This window comes from Emys orbicularis, chromosome 6 (genome assembly GCF_028017835.1).
Source record: "Emys orbicularis isolate rEmyOrb1 chromosome 6, rEmyOrb1.hap1, whole genome shotgun sequence".
In the NCBI taxonomy this organism is placed as follows: domain Eukaryota; kingdom Metazoa; phylum Chordata; order Testudines; family Emydidae; genus Emys; species Emys orbicularis.
Genome location: NC_088688.1, coordinates 108141678 through 108158736, shown reverse-complemented (window position 1 = coordinate 108158736; position 17059 = coordinate 108141678). Strand labels below are relative to the sequence as shown.

Here is a 17059-nt window from a genome sequence, read left to right as displayed (position 1 = left end):
AGCTCAAACATACATCTTTGAAACTATTTTTTAAGAACTGAGGGGACTATTCTATCTTCAAAAGTATACAATATTCCCCAGTAACATAAACAGGAGTTGTACCAGGGTACTGAGATCAGAATCAACTCTTTCATCTGGTAGAATAAATTTTAAAAATACTACATCAGTGATTATATATAGATCTAATCCAATGCAATAATATGATACTAGGATTACATTTATGATTGAAACTTTATTAATGTAAATCTTAATTCTCAACTGAAAAGCAGACTTTAAATGTCTTGGGCCTAAGAGTAAGAGAGAATGTGTGGCGGTACCGTGAATAATGACAAGCACAAACAAGGATACCAATGACTAAGTTACATTATGATGTAATTATTCAGTACCAATGATCTCACCTATATGCCACGCTTCCTTCTTGGATCTCCTGCACAAATATCCCCAGTTCCCCTCTGTTTTCACTCTTCAATCCCACAACACTAAAGCCCAGCCCACCACTTGGAGGTTTAACCAGCTCTAAGGTCTCGACGAGGCGACCCTGTTCAAGCAAAACAAACAAAAAGGTACAAATGTTAAATATACTCAAAAGCAGCATTAATGAACCATTTTAACAAACTCTTACAAGTAGACTTCGCTCAAATCAATAAATGAATAACTTATTAGAACATACAGCAAAACCATGGAATGCTGCATCCAGTTCTGGTATCTCTGGGCCATATAGAGCAACAAAGTTGTTATAGCCTGGAGGAAAAGGCTGAAAAGAGCTAGATGCATATAGCTTGGCTGAGTGGTGACTAAAGGGAAACCTTAAATGTCTATAAATATTTGAAGGAGAAAAGTAATTACGGAGTATAACTAGGTATAACGGAATGAAATTCAGAAAGAGAACATTTAGGCTATCGGGAGAAACTTCCTGACAGTATTGTCTATTAGACTGGGAAAGAATCTCTCAAGGGAAGTGATGGAAAACCTCTTCCCTGAGTCTCTTAAAAGTAAACTGGAAATGCACTGAAAGAACTTCTTGGCCAAATTTTAACCTAACATCCCTTTGTACAACCTGATTGAAGTCAATGGAGTTGTAAGTCAAGGCAGACTTTGGCCCACTATAACGGGGTGGACTAGATGGCTTAATAGGTCTTTCACGTCTAATTCCGGACTCTATTATATACTGTATTAATCCTGTAACACCCCATAACAGCAAAATTCCACTGTGAGAGCCACACAACTGATACAGACTCTGATAATCCACACTCTTTCATATATGGAATGGCAGTTCTTCACATATGGTGAGAGAGGAATACCAAAATGCAGATTTGCTGTGAAGAATATTGCTCCATTAAGAGAAGTGTAGTTAACCATACAGTAAATAATAAATAGCACAGTACCAATGCTATTTTGTTGAGAATATTTCCATGTTTATTCTAAAACTCCAAGTGCTTCTCAAATAAAAAGGCTAGAAATATTTTGTTTCACACAGCAAAACAGTTTAAATGGGGAGGAGGAGTTTGCTTTTAAATACTGTACTGTAATTCATTTCTCTTTAAGCAGAAGGATAACAATAAAAATATTTTGAATTCATTCAACAATTGCAATGATCAACTATTTGTGGTTACCATAAGTCATAAAATACGTCAACGGAAAATTTAACTATTTGCAGGCATGTTGTCTTACCTGTGACATAGTTCTGATTAGTTGCTCCAACTCATCACTGGAGCTGGAGGATTTCCCATTAATCTGAGGAGTAACAGATCTCACAGATGCTTCTAGCACATTAGCAGGGCTGCCATTCTGCTGAGCCAATAAATAGGATTCGTTATGTGGCAAGGAACCCACACTAGCACCATGATGGGGAAGCTGTGGGAACTCGCCAGCCGAATGTATGGATGGTGCAACATTTACCTGAAGATGATTCACAACATTAGTCTTACAGTGTCTTAGTCTTCATAGTCTTACAGTGTGGCAAAACAATCATTACTGATAAACCGCATCATGATTAACAGATCTTCTTGCCATGACAAAAAGAACACAAAAATTATCTTAGATTTTTTTTAAATGACACGCTTTTTCCTCATACACACAATATGTTAATTGATATCAAGTTGTGAACCATAAAAATATATGAGTAAAAAGTCATGGAAACAGTTTGCAAGCATCATCTGTACCCTATATAAAATGTATTTGTCCCTTTTAGTGTAACAGCCAGAACTGTTCTAAGCACTGTGGTAATTCAGGACAAATTTGAACAGAGCTGTCGTCACCATACCAGAGAGTCTTTTAAAACCAACTTAACCCTTTCAAAAAAAATCTGGATTTATCTTGGGGAAAGAAACCTCACTGATGATGACAGAATTAGAGGTCTCACTGAGAGTTCATGGTTCAGGTCTTTTGTGTCACCATATGGTAAGATTGTCACTCTCTATTAACCTCTCCATCAGCTCAAGGATTTAATTTAAAACTAACGGATGATGTGTCTAAATCCCCTAGACTACTCTGAAAATCTTTCAGCTCTGGTTTATACCTCTACTATCTGCCCTGAGAAAAAGCCTTGTGCATCGTGCTGCCCCTAGAGCAGACCAGAGAATAAACTAACTCAGAGGATCACAATCCTTCCCCTGCTTGCCCTTGGCCAGTAGCAGATTACTTTTTTTTTTTTTAAATGCACAAGTAGAGCTGTGCTGATTAGAGCTTTGAAGGCAGGGAGTCAAGACTCCGTCTGTTCCCCACTCTTGCCTGTCCACGCACAGAAGCTCTGGAACGCCTGCTTTCCCTCCTGCACTGTGACTAGTAATTATGGACTTATTTGCTGTTTACAACAGCAAACACTGACCAAAATGCTTGCATCATGTCCTATAATGCCAAAGAAAAAATTAGGTAAAACAATAGATTGTAGTTTTCCTTCTTTATATTTAAAGTTGTCATCAAAGTTTCAAATATCAATAGAAAATCTCAAAATTCCTGGGGGTATTTTTAAAATCATTTTCTTAGCCCTAATTTTATTCTATCAACTCCAATATCACTGCCCTAACTACTGTACTTACACTGGGTAATGAAATTTATCAAAACATCTTACTATTATTTCTGTCATTCTATAATCATTATTTTGTTCCGTCACTTATCTCCTTCCTCAGCTTTAAACTTTCACATTACCTGCAAGTGCCACTCTGGTAAACATCCTCCAACGTATTCAAATGCAGCAGAAAAGTATTTCATTCTATTCATTCTCATTTCAAGGAAAATGTAGACTGAACACACTCTCAGACTGTGAAGTAGTATCCTAAGGTTAATGGTGCAGTCTCTTTGCTTGAGTTATTTAGAACTGGACAGGGCTGGACAGAGCACTTAAAAATACACTGTAGGACACAATCCTGCATTGACAGGAAGATGGACAAGAATGCCTGATAGACATAAGGGCTGAAAATTGCCTATGATTCTATGACTCTTCTTTCTGTCACAAAATGCTAACTCTGTTCATATTTCATTATCTCTATTAATGATGAATCATCTGATTCTTTTCTACTCCTCAGAACAGGGGCTGAGCCAGAAGGTTTCTGAGTGGTTTTTAGAGCAGAGCAGAGGCAGGACTAAGGGAAGCCCTGCTATGCCGTTACAATCCCTAATTCAGACATCTGTATCCCTGATTGCACCCTCAAGTCAGAAATTTAACCTTCTAAAGGGCCCATCATTATGAGAAAACTATGTCCAAAATTATTTGTCTGTGCAATTTACACCCACCGAACTGGAGGCCAGGATTTAAAAATCTGGCCCTTGGAATCTGGCCCTTGGAATCTAAATTCTTGGAATCTATCTGGCCCTTGGAATCTAAATTCAAAACCCAATCCTTGCTCACTGCCAAATATAGTATAATGACATGAAGGGATGACCTACTGCCTATTGTGCAGCTAACATAATCCGATCAAGTGATATAACTTGACAGTTTGAAGATTAGTAAACATTTTATTTGCTCTATATCCCTCTCTGTACGCTCCATCTTCAAATATCAATAACAGTTATGTTTCCTAACATAATACATTTTAAAGGGCTTGATTCTCATTTACAATAAGGCTATTTTACACACTCCTAATCACGTAAAGCACCCTTAAAGCAGGTGTAATAATTCACTCCCACATGACAGCCCCTTTACACACCAGAGCAGTGTGAAGTGGCCTGAGTGTAAATGAGAATCACACCCAAAAAGTTTTAGATGTGCAACAACCTGAGGTCACAACACATGGGCCCAAACCTGCAAACCCCAACAGGCACCATGCATAACTGTTTATAGAAATGTGTTTTATAATTGTTTTACTTATGAAAACAATCAAATAGAAGTGTATGAAATATTTTATCCTTAGACTTGTACTTGGGGGCCATTATTCTTCACTTAATATCAGAATGCCAAGGTGTCTCTTACACTGCACGTGATTGGCAGGGACCCTCCCTCCCAGGGGAGATTTTACCCTGCGCATATGGAGTAGGGAGAATGCTGTCTTAGTGCCCCCATTTTCCCCCTTCCCTGATACTCCACGGAAGCCTGACCAGTCTGTGTGGTTCTCAAGCCACCCCCTTTGATGGGATGTGTAAAATCACCCTCCAAGACAAAGTCAGAAAAGGACAGAAAGTCTGAAAATAATGCTGATGAAGAGACAAATTTTGGACCACCTGAACAAAGCTAAATAAATAGAGATGCCTTACATAGAAGATCATCCTATAGACGAGGAAGAATAGTATACTACCTTCCTAATGTGCAGAGCACCAGCACAGCTGGCTACAGCCACGCAACTACTATGCCCCTTTACCGTCATCCCTGACCAGCAAATCCCCATAGTCGTAGACCCACTGGCCTCATCCCTGCCCTCTCACCATGCTCTTTAGGAACAGCTGCCTCTGAAAAGTGCTCTCCATCTCACGTGGGGCATGGATTGCCTCTGAACAGCCTCTCTGCAGCCTGTCTCCCCACAAAGAGCAACAGCAATGCCTGTGCTGCATCTAGAACTTTCCATATCTGCAGATAGAAGAGCTAGATGTACCAGCATCCCAGCTGGAGTGAACCACAGTGACTCCCTGGGTCTGACCTTTTTAGGAACAGCAGCTCTTCTACATGATCATGGTACTGTTTCTCCTCCTTGTTATGGAATAAATCACTTACTTTGCTGGAAGGGCAAGGAGCTCAGTAAGAAAAAAAAATCCTTTACTGTGTCCAAAAATGAAAAGCACAGGGTGAGAAAAGCTTCTCCTATGTATGAATTTACAGCAGGAATACGGATATGCCCCTTGCATACACTATAAGAAAAGACTAAAATCATAGGCGCTCTTAAATCTACACTCACAGGAAGACTTCTTTTCTTAAAAAAATCTTTCAGCAAAACACTGACTACAGCACAGCTATGATGCATTATTGAATACTAGTTCTTCTACTGTAATTGATGGTGGCACTCCACTTTAATGATCTTTATCTTTAAATCTAATTAAAGAAATTAGTTGAATGTTCAATGGGGATTAGCTTAATGTGAGAAGACTATGTCAGACAAAGTGGCTTCTGACTCCTGATCACAACTTGGGGGGGGGGGAAAGGCTGAAAAAGTAAAGTTTTTCACATATATTCAAAACTTAATCTCTCTCTCTCTCTACACACACACACTCTTAAACAATGGGTTTTTTTAAGTATTGATACTATGCAAAGCCATCTTGCTATATGGTACCTGTCCCTTGGTATGCCATGAGTTCTTCCCCTGCAGGATGTTAACCCCCAGGGGAACTGCAAACAAGGAAGGTCATGACCATACTCCCTTTCTTTATGGCTAAATAGGAAGGGGATCTTGATTTTTTGTTTGTTTTTTGTTTTTATTTTTTTGGTAAGGGTCACAGTATAGAAAAGGTTGAGAATCACTGGTGAACACTACTCCTAATCACACAGATAGAGGTCATTCCCGGGTGACATTAAACCACAAATGGAAGTCCTACAAAAATGATGCTTTTGTGGTTATAAGAAATATTTTTCACAACATATAAATTGCACTGCTTGGCAGTTATAAAACCATTATAACTCCATCATAAAGTAGCTTTATAGCCCTGTGATTATGTAAGTACTGTAAGAAGGAATATTACTTTGTTCTATAATTTGGCTTATGCTAATTTGCCTTGATTGGCTTTCCTTTACTGTATGTAACATCTGCAATATTGACATAATTTGGCATTAGACAAAAAGAAAATTCACTGATACCACACAGTGTGATAAAACTTATGTTACAGTTGCATAGTTAGACTCTCAAAGCAATTAAATACTACTTTCATTTGGTTGTTCAAAATGTTTTTAATAAAAAAAAAATCCTATTCCAGTCATATCTTTGGTACATCAGCATTTTAAGAAACAAATCAGCATTTTTAGGTCTCTCAAAATTAGTTTGTTTAAAACTTAAATGTTTGTGTGTGTCAGGCTGAGCAGGTGTCACTATTTCCCAAGATGACACAGACCTCAATACAGTATTTAATCTGGTATTTGTGTCTCCTAAAATAATCAAGGCGGTTGTAAGCATGCATAATAATCATAAAGGGTCCAATCATCCTGAAAAACTTGAAGTGAGAGGCTAACTCTGCAAAGTTCTCTTTGTAATGTTTTCTCTTCATTTTTTTCTGTAGGGGGTTACAGAGCACTCAAAAAAAAAAAAAAAAGGCCTTAGGACTGGCCCCAAATCCCACCACCACCTACCGCAGCTCTTTAAAAATGAACACGCCGTTCAATGGAGGCTAGCAGCATTACCTACATAGCAGCCTTAATTTTCAGTGTTAGCTCTGAATCCCTGGAGTCCTGTCCTCCCAACCCCAATCCACAGCACCACAGTTCCAAAAGAGCCATGCTGACTGCCCCTGCCACTAATACCTCACTGAGTCACATGGAGAGTTTTTAGGTCAGAGTATATTTGGTTTTATGAGCATGTGGAATATTTTGGATCACATGACAGACTCCAGGACCAACAGTCACTACTGTAGTGGAAAGACAACAAAACAGTAACTGTGAGTGCTTTTTTTGTGTAATGCTTTGCAGGGGTTTCACTTGCTCATCACATGACCTTTCACAGGCAAAAAAAATTTAGTTTCCCAGTGCCTGTGTTTAATTTCTTTGCTGTATAGACTTTACAGCACTGAGCACCTGACCACTGTGGGCAAGCTAGCATATGTCTGCATTGCAGGGGTTATTTTTCCATTCCTGAATCATATGTAAAATGGCAATAATTCCAAGGGAAAAATATCTGAGGAATGCAGTTCAGCCAAGGAAGGGACTTTTCTCATTAGCAGTGCCTTGAGCTCTTAAGATGGGGGGAGGAGAGGAAGCATAGAGTGAAAGACAGAAAGGAGAAGAGAGGATTGCCATTGCTGGGTGATTAATATGTTTAGAATATTTTTACATGGTGAAAAAATTAAATCAAATTATTTAAAACTTGAGAAGTTCAACAAACCACAAGGCAGAATTTCTATTTGTCTTTTCTGTCACTCCCTTATCTTCAAACACCGAGCTTGCTCTGTAGCTTCAGAAAGCAAACATTCAGTAAAGAGAGAGGCTGCTGGGTTGGGGGGGGGGAGCATCCTGGTTGCTTTAGTACACTTATATGCAAATGAGTGCTGAAGGCATGATGTTACTAGGAACTGAACTGAATCCATGCTTTTTCTTAGTGAGAGAAAGTATTTTTCCTATTCCATCTCCTAACTCTGCATTGTAAGAATCTCAAAATAACCAACAAAAATTGTTTATTTCAATTAAAATATTTATAGGGCATCTAAGCAACATACTAAAAGGCAATGCATAACATCAACACCAAAATAAACAAATCAGCAGACCAAAACCAAATGGTCTAGAACAAATTCAAACCCTAGAGGTGTCAGGTAAGCCCACCTCTCCTGATGAAAGGGATCGATTCTCAATTAACACAAATAAAAAGGATGGAAAGGTGACAGCAAGCATAAAAACCTCAAGAGAACAGAGAAAATATAAGGGAATGAAAACAGAGAGTGGCTCTTTCAGCTTATGGTTTGGTGCTTGTGACATCATTGATTCATTCTCGGTGAACAAAAATACGGAGTCTAATTTTCTGGACCCCAAAGAGGTGGCAACGACCTCTTAAGTACAGTGCAAATGATATTTGTATGCTAGGACTACGTTTACCTAATCTCCTGGAGGCTTACTAGCAAATTTTAAATATTTATCAAAGATACATTTAAGAATTAAGCTTCTCACATAATCACCTCCATCCCTTCCCCACACAGCCCCTATGCATGGTACAGCCCCTGCTGAGTTCAGGGAGGTAGCCAAGGTAGGGGTGTCATACAAGTCTTTCTGAAAGACCCACTTTTGTAGTGTTGCTTCAAGTGAATCAATGGGATTTTTATATATAATTGCCATCATTGTTCCCCTTCCCCTAACTTCAGTCTGCATGTCTCTCTCATCTTATCGTCTCTTGAATATTCAACAAGCACATAGTACATGACGGGCAATCACATAAATAATCCTCAGACAACATTAAGTAATGGACAGGTTAATGCACCTGCTCTTCTGCTTTCAGACCCTAGCGACCACTGCTCAAATCTCTGTTCAGTTTCAAGTGAAAATAAATTTGACGTGTTCATCTTAATACCTACTGCGCACAAAACCATCATACAACTTTATTCCTCAACAGGAGCCCAGAGCTTGAACAACAAAGGTATGCTGCATTTCTTTCCTGACTCTAATACACCAATTGTCTTCCTTGTCAGTTACACTAGAAAGTAACTTTAGTCAATCTTTTCAAGAGCACAACATTTACACAACACATACAAAGAAAATAAGATATCCTTGGACAAAATTGAAACCTAGGAAATTCCTTGGGAATATCATTATGATTTTCTTTAATTGAGCTTCCTGTTTTTCTTTCTTTTTTAAAAATAATTTTCAATTGTATTGTTTGAAAACATTTAAAGAAGAAAAAATAGCAACCTCAGATAATTTCATGTCCCTATTTTAAAACTATAGTTAAGGAATGCTCTTTACAGAGACAGAGAGAGATGCATTTTTTTTTAAAAGAGATCCATGCACAGTTGCACACTTATATTTGCATATGCATTTGTTCGTGCCGGTGCATGCAGATCAGGTAAATTCACATGCAGATAGCTCATTGGACACCCAAACTGTATTAAAATCACCCAATTTGCAAGCACCATCACAGTAGCAGAATGTATGAATATAGCTGTGCAATTGCATGTGTATGTCCTCAGATAAACCTTTCACTTTAAAAAAGTTGTCTCCCTCAAAGAGTGTTTGTGTGCTACAGATTTGATAAATACTGTATTCACCTAAATCAGTAAAATCATTTAAAAGAGAAAAATCCCATTTATCTCCCCACCCTACACATAGTAATACAAATTCCATTCACTTTTCAGCAAATTCCTGGTAACACTTTCTGGCGCACCTTTATCAGATGGCATGCTCCCACAGACATCAACCACATAACTCATTCTGTGCCTTTTTTAAAGTCAGCATTAAATCTTCATTCTCTAACTGTGCATTATGTTAATCTCAGAATTTCAACAGTCTGATTTTTTTGGTAAGATTTTATTATTATTGCTGTATTGCTCTCAGGCAACTAGTTCCTCTATATCGAATACATGAAGAGTAAAACTTACAATAAGATAGTGTTGTAAAACTTTACAAAAGTATTTGTTGCCCATGTGAAATAGCATCAAGATTAATTCCAAGAACGACAAGAAACCAAGGGCCAGATGATGCCCGGCTGCTGCTGTATGAGGGGCTAGAAATCTTTTACTAGTTTCACTCCTGAAGCAAATCACAGCTGCAGTCCCATAGTGCTTCAGAATACAGGGACTGCTTCCTCCTACTGCCCCTGGAGCACGGGCTAACCCGAAGGGAATTGTGGGATTTCTGTATCCAACAGCCATAGCTATGCCCCTCTCACACAGGTCAGTGAACAGCTGGATGCTGAGGCAGATGCACAATCTGGTCCTAAATGTTATTCAATAAACTAATTTTATACTCAAGAGCTCTCTCAAGACACACACACAAAAAATCTAACCCAGCCAATATAACGGAAATGTCTGCTTTCTTACTCATGCTGATAAAGTGCTGAAAATGTAATGTCCTATTCTGTGCCTTTTTGTTGCCTACTATCTGTTATTTCCATACAAGTAAATGGCCCCATGGTGCTTGTGGATCTCAACCTTCCATGAGAAGTAATGGCCACTCCGGTCAGTCTTTTTATACCACCAGAGGCCATACCTCCACTAGGGAAAAGCTGCAGTGTAGCACAAAAGGATCATGGTCACAGATCTTTAGAACTAAGCTCTTCCTTTCTATGTGTTTGTACCAAAAGGGAAGCAGTATCTGGCCCAAAATAATCATTCAATATGAAGGCAAAATAGCAGTGACTGTCCACCCTCAGATTTGATTTCTATATACAAATCCATGTTTAAACAACATGGTATTCTTGCCTATGAGCGTGATAAATCACACAAAGAGTGCACGCCAATTGATGGATATAAAGCCCCAGATTCTCATCTGATGTAAATCCGAGTATTTCCTTGGAAGTAAATGGTGCTATAGCAACTAAGGATCTGTCCCTAATTCTATAATAATTTATCATGACTGTATCCTTTTCCTTCTTTTTTGAGTGGTGGTAGTAGTCAGCCTTCTGACAACTTTCCACATGTTGTCATCATTTTCCTACAGTACACAGCAATAAGCTACAGGCAAACAGCTAGAAACATCTATACATATACATGAGCTTCAGGACTTGAGCCAAAGTCTACTGAAGTCAATGGGAGTCTTTCCATTGACTTTAATGGGCTTTGGATCAGCCCTTCAATTTTAGTTATTTAATTTTACTGTTCAACCTGCATTTTGTTAATTTATCACAAGCAGCAATCAGATAAACATAAGCTTTTACAACATTTTATCTTTTCTCTTCTCCCCAAGATACTACTGTCCTACCTGATCTCTCAACTGGTGGACAGAAGTCTGAAGATTCAGGATCTGGTTGAAGAGAGGGCTCTGCAGCACTGATTTTAGCAAGCTCAACTTCTCCTCATTTGCTAAGTCACCTCGTTCCCGCAGTTTCGCCTGCAGGCGCTCCACTGCCTGCAGGGCCCGATGTGTATCTGCAGCGATATTCATTAGCAGTCAGCAGTAGCTTACAAAAGCTCACATGCAGCTAGCAAAGACTATATAAACAACATCACTTTCCCACCAGCTAAAATTAGAGATGGGTGATATTTTACAAATTTTAACATTAAGTGAAAAATATTGAACATTAAAAAACAATTTAAAAAAAGACCAATTCTGCCCTCAATTATGTGGGTACAATTCCCATGGACATCAAAGGAAGGGCAGAAGCCAATAGTAGTGGCACATGTCCATGCAGAATTGGGTCCTATATGTGAAAAATTGTTCATGTAAACTCAGGTGCAGGAATCACAGTTTGTGAGCTTTCAATTGACTGTTGTAATACAAACACCGTTAAGTAGAGATATTGTGGATTTTTTGTTTTAATTTTCACAAAAGATGTACATGATTTTCCATCTAGCTCTATTATTAAATATGAAAAAATGAAACTGAAACAGACAATGCTAATAAATAGCTCATCAGGAATAATTAACATGATGTGCATTTCAAAATACATGCATGAACACAAGAATCCAAACATCATCAGACATTTCTATGCATAGTAGCTATGTTTGACACTATGTAGCTCAATTATCTTATACAGTAATGTCTTAAGTTCACATCTATCATATAAACCTAGTTTGGCCACAAACATATAGTGGTAACATAAAACCTCACCTATTGCTTCCAGCATGTTTTCCACTGCTCACTTTCTATCCCAAAATTGCAAATGGCAGCTAATATACTTCCCTAAAAATAACAGAAGTAGAAAAAAAGTGATCACATTAAGAGAATTAAGAATCAAATCTTAAAACACTGAAGTTCTTGAAAAACAATCAACACAACCACTCTTTAAACAATTAAAATAAGCTAGCAGCTGATTATATTCCAAAAGTCACTTCTGAACCTGAAAACTAAGAATGGAAAGTATTAGAGGGATAGCCATGTTAGTCTGGATCTGTAAAAAACAACAAGAGTCCTGTGGCACCTTATAGACTAACAGACGTTTTGGAGCATAAGCTTCGTGGGTGAATACTCACTTCGTCAGATGCATGTAGTGCAAATTTCCAGAGGCAGGTATAAAATGATTTTTAGGATTATTCATAACGTTTCTAAATTTCCATAACAATGCTGTTTTTGCCTACTGATGTGCTAGGTGTAGTGTACTATTTTAACCAGAAGCTGTAAATCTAGTTTCCAAGTGATGCTGTACAAAACTTGAGGGCTTTGTTTGCATGAGCACATGTGACGTACTTCCTACAATATCAATTTCCACGTGTTACATGCACAATTTGTGTTTTGGAGTTTTGAGTTCCAACTGTCAGAATCCATGGTTTTGCATCAAAACAAAGCAAATCTATGAGATTCAAAGGAATACGTGCAATCAGTATCTTCATTTATTATTTACACAGCATCAAAAATCTGATAGCACTTCATAGTCAAGAGGTTGCAATCTAAACAGACAATGTACAAACAAAGGATGGAAGATAGGATAGAACAAAAAAAACCCAAAGGGATGAAAAGATAAAGACTAGTATGTATCTTATTAGCTCCATGATTATTGTGTGCTTATACTGAATACATGCTGGTGTAAAGGTCTTTATCAGCACAACTTTGAGATGTCTCAATTACTCATGAGTAGTGAAGCCACATGTAAGCTATGCATGTCATCCAAAATTACTTCCATTAAAACCTTTATACAACAATATACCAGCACGTATTTTGTATGCGTGATATATTTTACAGACTATTTTACAAATGTTTTAGAAAGATTTAAAAATTATTATTGGGTCTATTTTTTTTTTTAAATCCATCCACCTGAAAAGTCAGGAGCTTCACTTACCATGAAGTAAACTGTACAAGATCTCAAAAGGAGCCACACACAAAATTCATAAAATTACCTTACATGGGATTTTTTAAAAAAATAGAAAAGCTATGTTTAAAATGTAATACCTTGCAGCCCTGCAGGACTAGAATAGAATAACTCCCATCTCAAGCTCTACAGTACCAAGAGACATTGGATTTGAAATTCATCACTGGTCCAGGATTGAATTTTGCCATCTTGGCTCTCAGACAGATGCAATTTTATTTGCAGCAGAGATTTGGGTGGAGAGGGGTGAGGAATTCCATATGTGGAGGAAACATTTCTTTGATATTTTCATTTAATTAAGAAAATGGTGCCTTTCTGAAGTTGCTCAAAAGTCTGGAGCATTTGGGTGCTGGGAAGATGGATTAGTGGGCTGAGTGCAGGCAAGTGCATGATAAAATGTATCTATCACATGGATATTACCTTCACATCTGTAACAATATTATGTGCCTATGTGATATATATGCAATATATTGCATCCTGACTTAAATCTGGTTAACACATCAAAGTGCAAAGAACTGTGGTCTATAAGTGTTTAGAAGAAGTGTATTGTCAAGGAGACCAGAGAGGTGGGAGACATGGTAGACCTGGTCATTTAAGAATTCTGTGTGGTGGGGCACAGATGAAGGCATGGGGGCAGGAATAGGAGAACAACCCCACAGGGCAATTAATCATGCAGTTTGGGAAGAATGTAAACGGAATGCCTCCCTACACAGAAACTGAGAAAATATCTACCTGCCCAGATTCATTTGAACAAGTCATGAACAATGAAGAATGGCTGATAAACATGGACTGTGTTTTGAGTTAGTAGAGAAACCCAAAATCTAGTGGGTTTAAATACAGTTTGTGCGCAAACATCTCTTTAGTTCCAACAAGTCTGAATATTTCACACCATTTTATTTTTGGATGCTTTCACTGATTCACAGCTAGAATTGTCTTTTTCATGGCAATTCATCAGTTCAGATCAAGCTTGGAATTCAGATTCTCCAAGTGACTGAATGAAAAGTAACCTTATCACATGACACACACTACACTGACACACAGAGCAGTAACGGACACTACAAGCTCTAATGAATTTGTTCTCTCATTTCATCTGGCATAGCCGATGCCCACACATGCCTATCAAATCTCAAGAAGTCTAAAACTGAAGGAGGCTATGATTTCGCTAGATCAGCTTCCATAATATTGCATATAACTATATTTTATAAGCGAGTGGATAGATGAGGTGGTTTTACATATTGAAGAGGGATTGGCTTCCCCAAATTAGTCTGTCCAGTTACCTTTCTTGCCAGATACGCAAATACCTAAATTTATCCTTTATTCAAAGCCCATATTTGGGCTTAGAGAGGTTTCTGTAATTTGATGGACGAGTCTGCAGTTCTCTCGCCATTGTAATCCATTCATACCAATTATGTTTCCTTCAAGCCCTGCCAAGCCCCATTTTGAAAACAAACGGGGAGTAAGTCCCCATTCCCCATCTGCAGCCAAAGAGCACATAGCATAGCTCAGGAGGGACATGAAAAGGTTTCCACAATCCTAAAGCTGCTGTTCACTAGAACAGTCCATGAAAATGTAAGGTTGCTCAGAATGATTCATTGCCAGGAGCTGTTATATCAGCTCTCCAGCAGCAATAAATCCTGCCTAAATTGGGGTGACCCTCCTGTGAGTGAATTCTCTTCCATATAGAACAAAAAGTATTGATGAGTGAGAGGTGGAGGAACTGGTATGGGAGCAGTCCTGTAATTTTACATGTTGAAGGATGAGTATGTTAATGGGTAAGAAGCAGATTGTTCTTTATAGATGTATTGATATGTGAAGCTGATACACACAAGATGAGAAGCTTGTTTGGGTTTTATTTATTAGGGGGGAGGGAGGGGAGATAGCTTCTCAATCATAATGGCTTTCACTACTATGCCTTGGCCTAGCTCTGTATTTAACCATATAAACACCATGAGCAGTTACAACAAAAGCTCTTGGCTCATTTAAAAAAAAAAAAAAAAAAGCAGCTTTTATTTTAACAGTTTCCTGGTATTTAACTCCCTGCTCATTGGGACAAATTCTACCTTCAGATATGGCGGCATAGCTGAATTTACACCAGTATATCTGAGGGCAGGATTCAGTGTATTGTTTGTATTACACTCTTAGAAGACTGAAAATAAGGTGCATTTTCTTTTTGATCTTCTCATTTTCAATATGGCTACTCTGATTAGTTATTTGTATTAAAGTAGCACCTAGAGGCCCCAATCCAGCTTTTTTACAGACATATCTGATTAAAACACAGTCCCTGCCCCAAAGAGTTTACTATCTTAACTTGACGTTGAGTCCACTACTCTGTTTCTACTAGAGCTGAAGTCACCATTTCTAACAACCATTCTATGCGCTGGCTTCATCAGTACTGTACTGCCTATGCTAATAAGCACAACTATAGCAATGTTAATTGGTCACCTCTCATTCCTGACTGCCCCCCGGGACCCCTGCCCCTGACTGCCCCCAGCCACCCCATCCACCCACCCACCCCCGTTCCTGACTGCCCCCTGGGAACCGCTGCCCCCATTCAACCCCCATTCCCCACCCTCTGACTGCCTTGACCATCACCCCGAACTCCCCTGCCCTCTATCCAACTCCTCCGCTCCCTCCCCCCTTACCGCGCTGCCTGGAGCACCGGTGGCTGGCGGTGCTACAGCCGTGCCACCTAGAGCAGCAGGACAGGCAGCTGCGCCGCCTGGCTGGAGCCAGCCACCGCCACCACGCAGCACAGAGCACTGGGTCAGGCTGCGGCTCTGCAGCTGCGCTGCCTGGCAAGAGCTCACAGCTCCACCGCTCAGAGCATTACGCCGGCGGCGGGTGAGCTGAGGCTGCGGGAGAGGGGGAACAGCAGGAGAGGGGCCGGGGGCTAGCCTCCCGGGGCAGGAGCTCAGGGGCCTGGCAGGAAAGTCTCGCGGTCCATAGTTTGCCCACCTCTGGTCTAGATTCCCTCAATAACTGGAAAGAGAAGTGAAACTGCCCTCTGTTATCATTGTACAAGCCAATAAAAAGTGAACTGGACATTTAAAATTTATGTTATAATTTAAGCAATGATTTAATAATCATTAAGTTATCCTTTAAGCAGTAGAAGCAATGATAATCATGATTATTTAAATATGAGGTTAAATTCACACCCGGATTTATGATGACACAGGCTACAGGGAGGACAAGGAGGTGGCAAAAGTGGTAGCATCTTTTCCCTTCTGCTGGGGAAAGTCAACAGGGGACCAAAACAGCAACAAAATGTAGGTGATACTGACTAGAAAGAGGCTCAGTGAGGGCAGATTCAGTGCCGCCCATCCACCAATCTCCTAGAGATAGAGGTTAAAGCTGGTCCCCCTAGAATAATCTCAATGGGAGGCAGCAGCAAGAATGCACTTGCTCTCCTCTGGGTTGAATCCGCCTTTGTTGGAGCAGAATGTAAGTTACACCTCCTTATTTCAACTTTAGGGCCAATTTTGCAGAGCAATTGGCAAGAAGCGTACAGCATGTTGCATCTTTGAACCCTTAGTGCCTGATCCTGCACCACTGACATCAACGGGAACAGGAGTAGGGCCTTCTTGAATCTAGCCGTGAGCTTTATGCTAACAGTATCGCTTTAACTACAGCAGTGAAATCATTTAACTCAACCGTCAAAAGCTTCACCAAAAAGAAAAATTGGCCCACATCTAATGAGTTCTTTTATATTTGATCATATAATTTCCAAGAGAGCGCTTCATCCTGCTTCATTGATTGGTACTCCATCTAGTATTTCACAAATCCTTTTTAAGATAAATACCTTGGAAACTAATGCTTATAGCGCTGGATTAGCAAACATGCAATGTCAAAAATAGAAAGCACCATAATAGGCTTTATCCTACAGCCATTACTGTACTGGTAGCATTTTCAGAATACAACAGAAATGCCTATATTAAGACTGATATCCAGGCCCAAATGTTGGCTATAAGGCTTAGAGACTAAACAGAAGTCTGCTTCAATTAAACAAAAAGAATATTCAGGACACACATTTTATATACACACTAAGGCCA

General features: G+C 39.2%; 1 protein-coding gene across 1 annotated transcript in view; it reads right to left on the bottom strand.

The window, feature by feature from the left end:
* The window catches only part of MPDZ (multiple PDZ domain crumbs cell polarity complex component), a 123903-nt gene that overhangs the window by 102579 nt on the left and 4265 nt on the right, over positions 1 to 17059 (bottom strand). Inside the window, exons 2-5 of the mRNA XM_065405917.1 lie at positions 11819 to 11890; positions 10970 to 11136; positions 1672 to 1899; positions 399 to 538 (exon numbers count right to left, since the gene is read on the bottom strand). Of these exons, the coding sequence (XP_065261989.1) occupies positions 399 to 538; positions 1672 to 1899; positions 10970 to 11136; positions 11819 to 11834 (551 nt within the window). The 5' untranslated portion in view covers positions 11835 to 11890. The remainder of the gene's footprint in view (positions 1 to 398; positions 539 to 1671; positions 1900 to 10969; positions 11137 to 11818; positions 11891 to 17059) is intronic.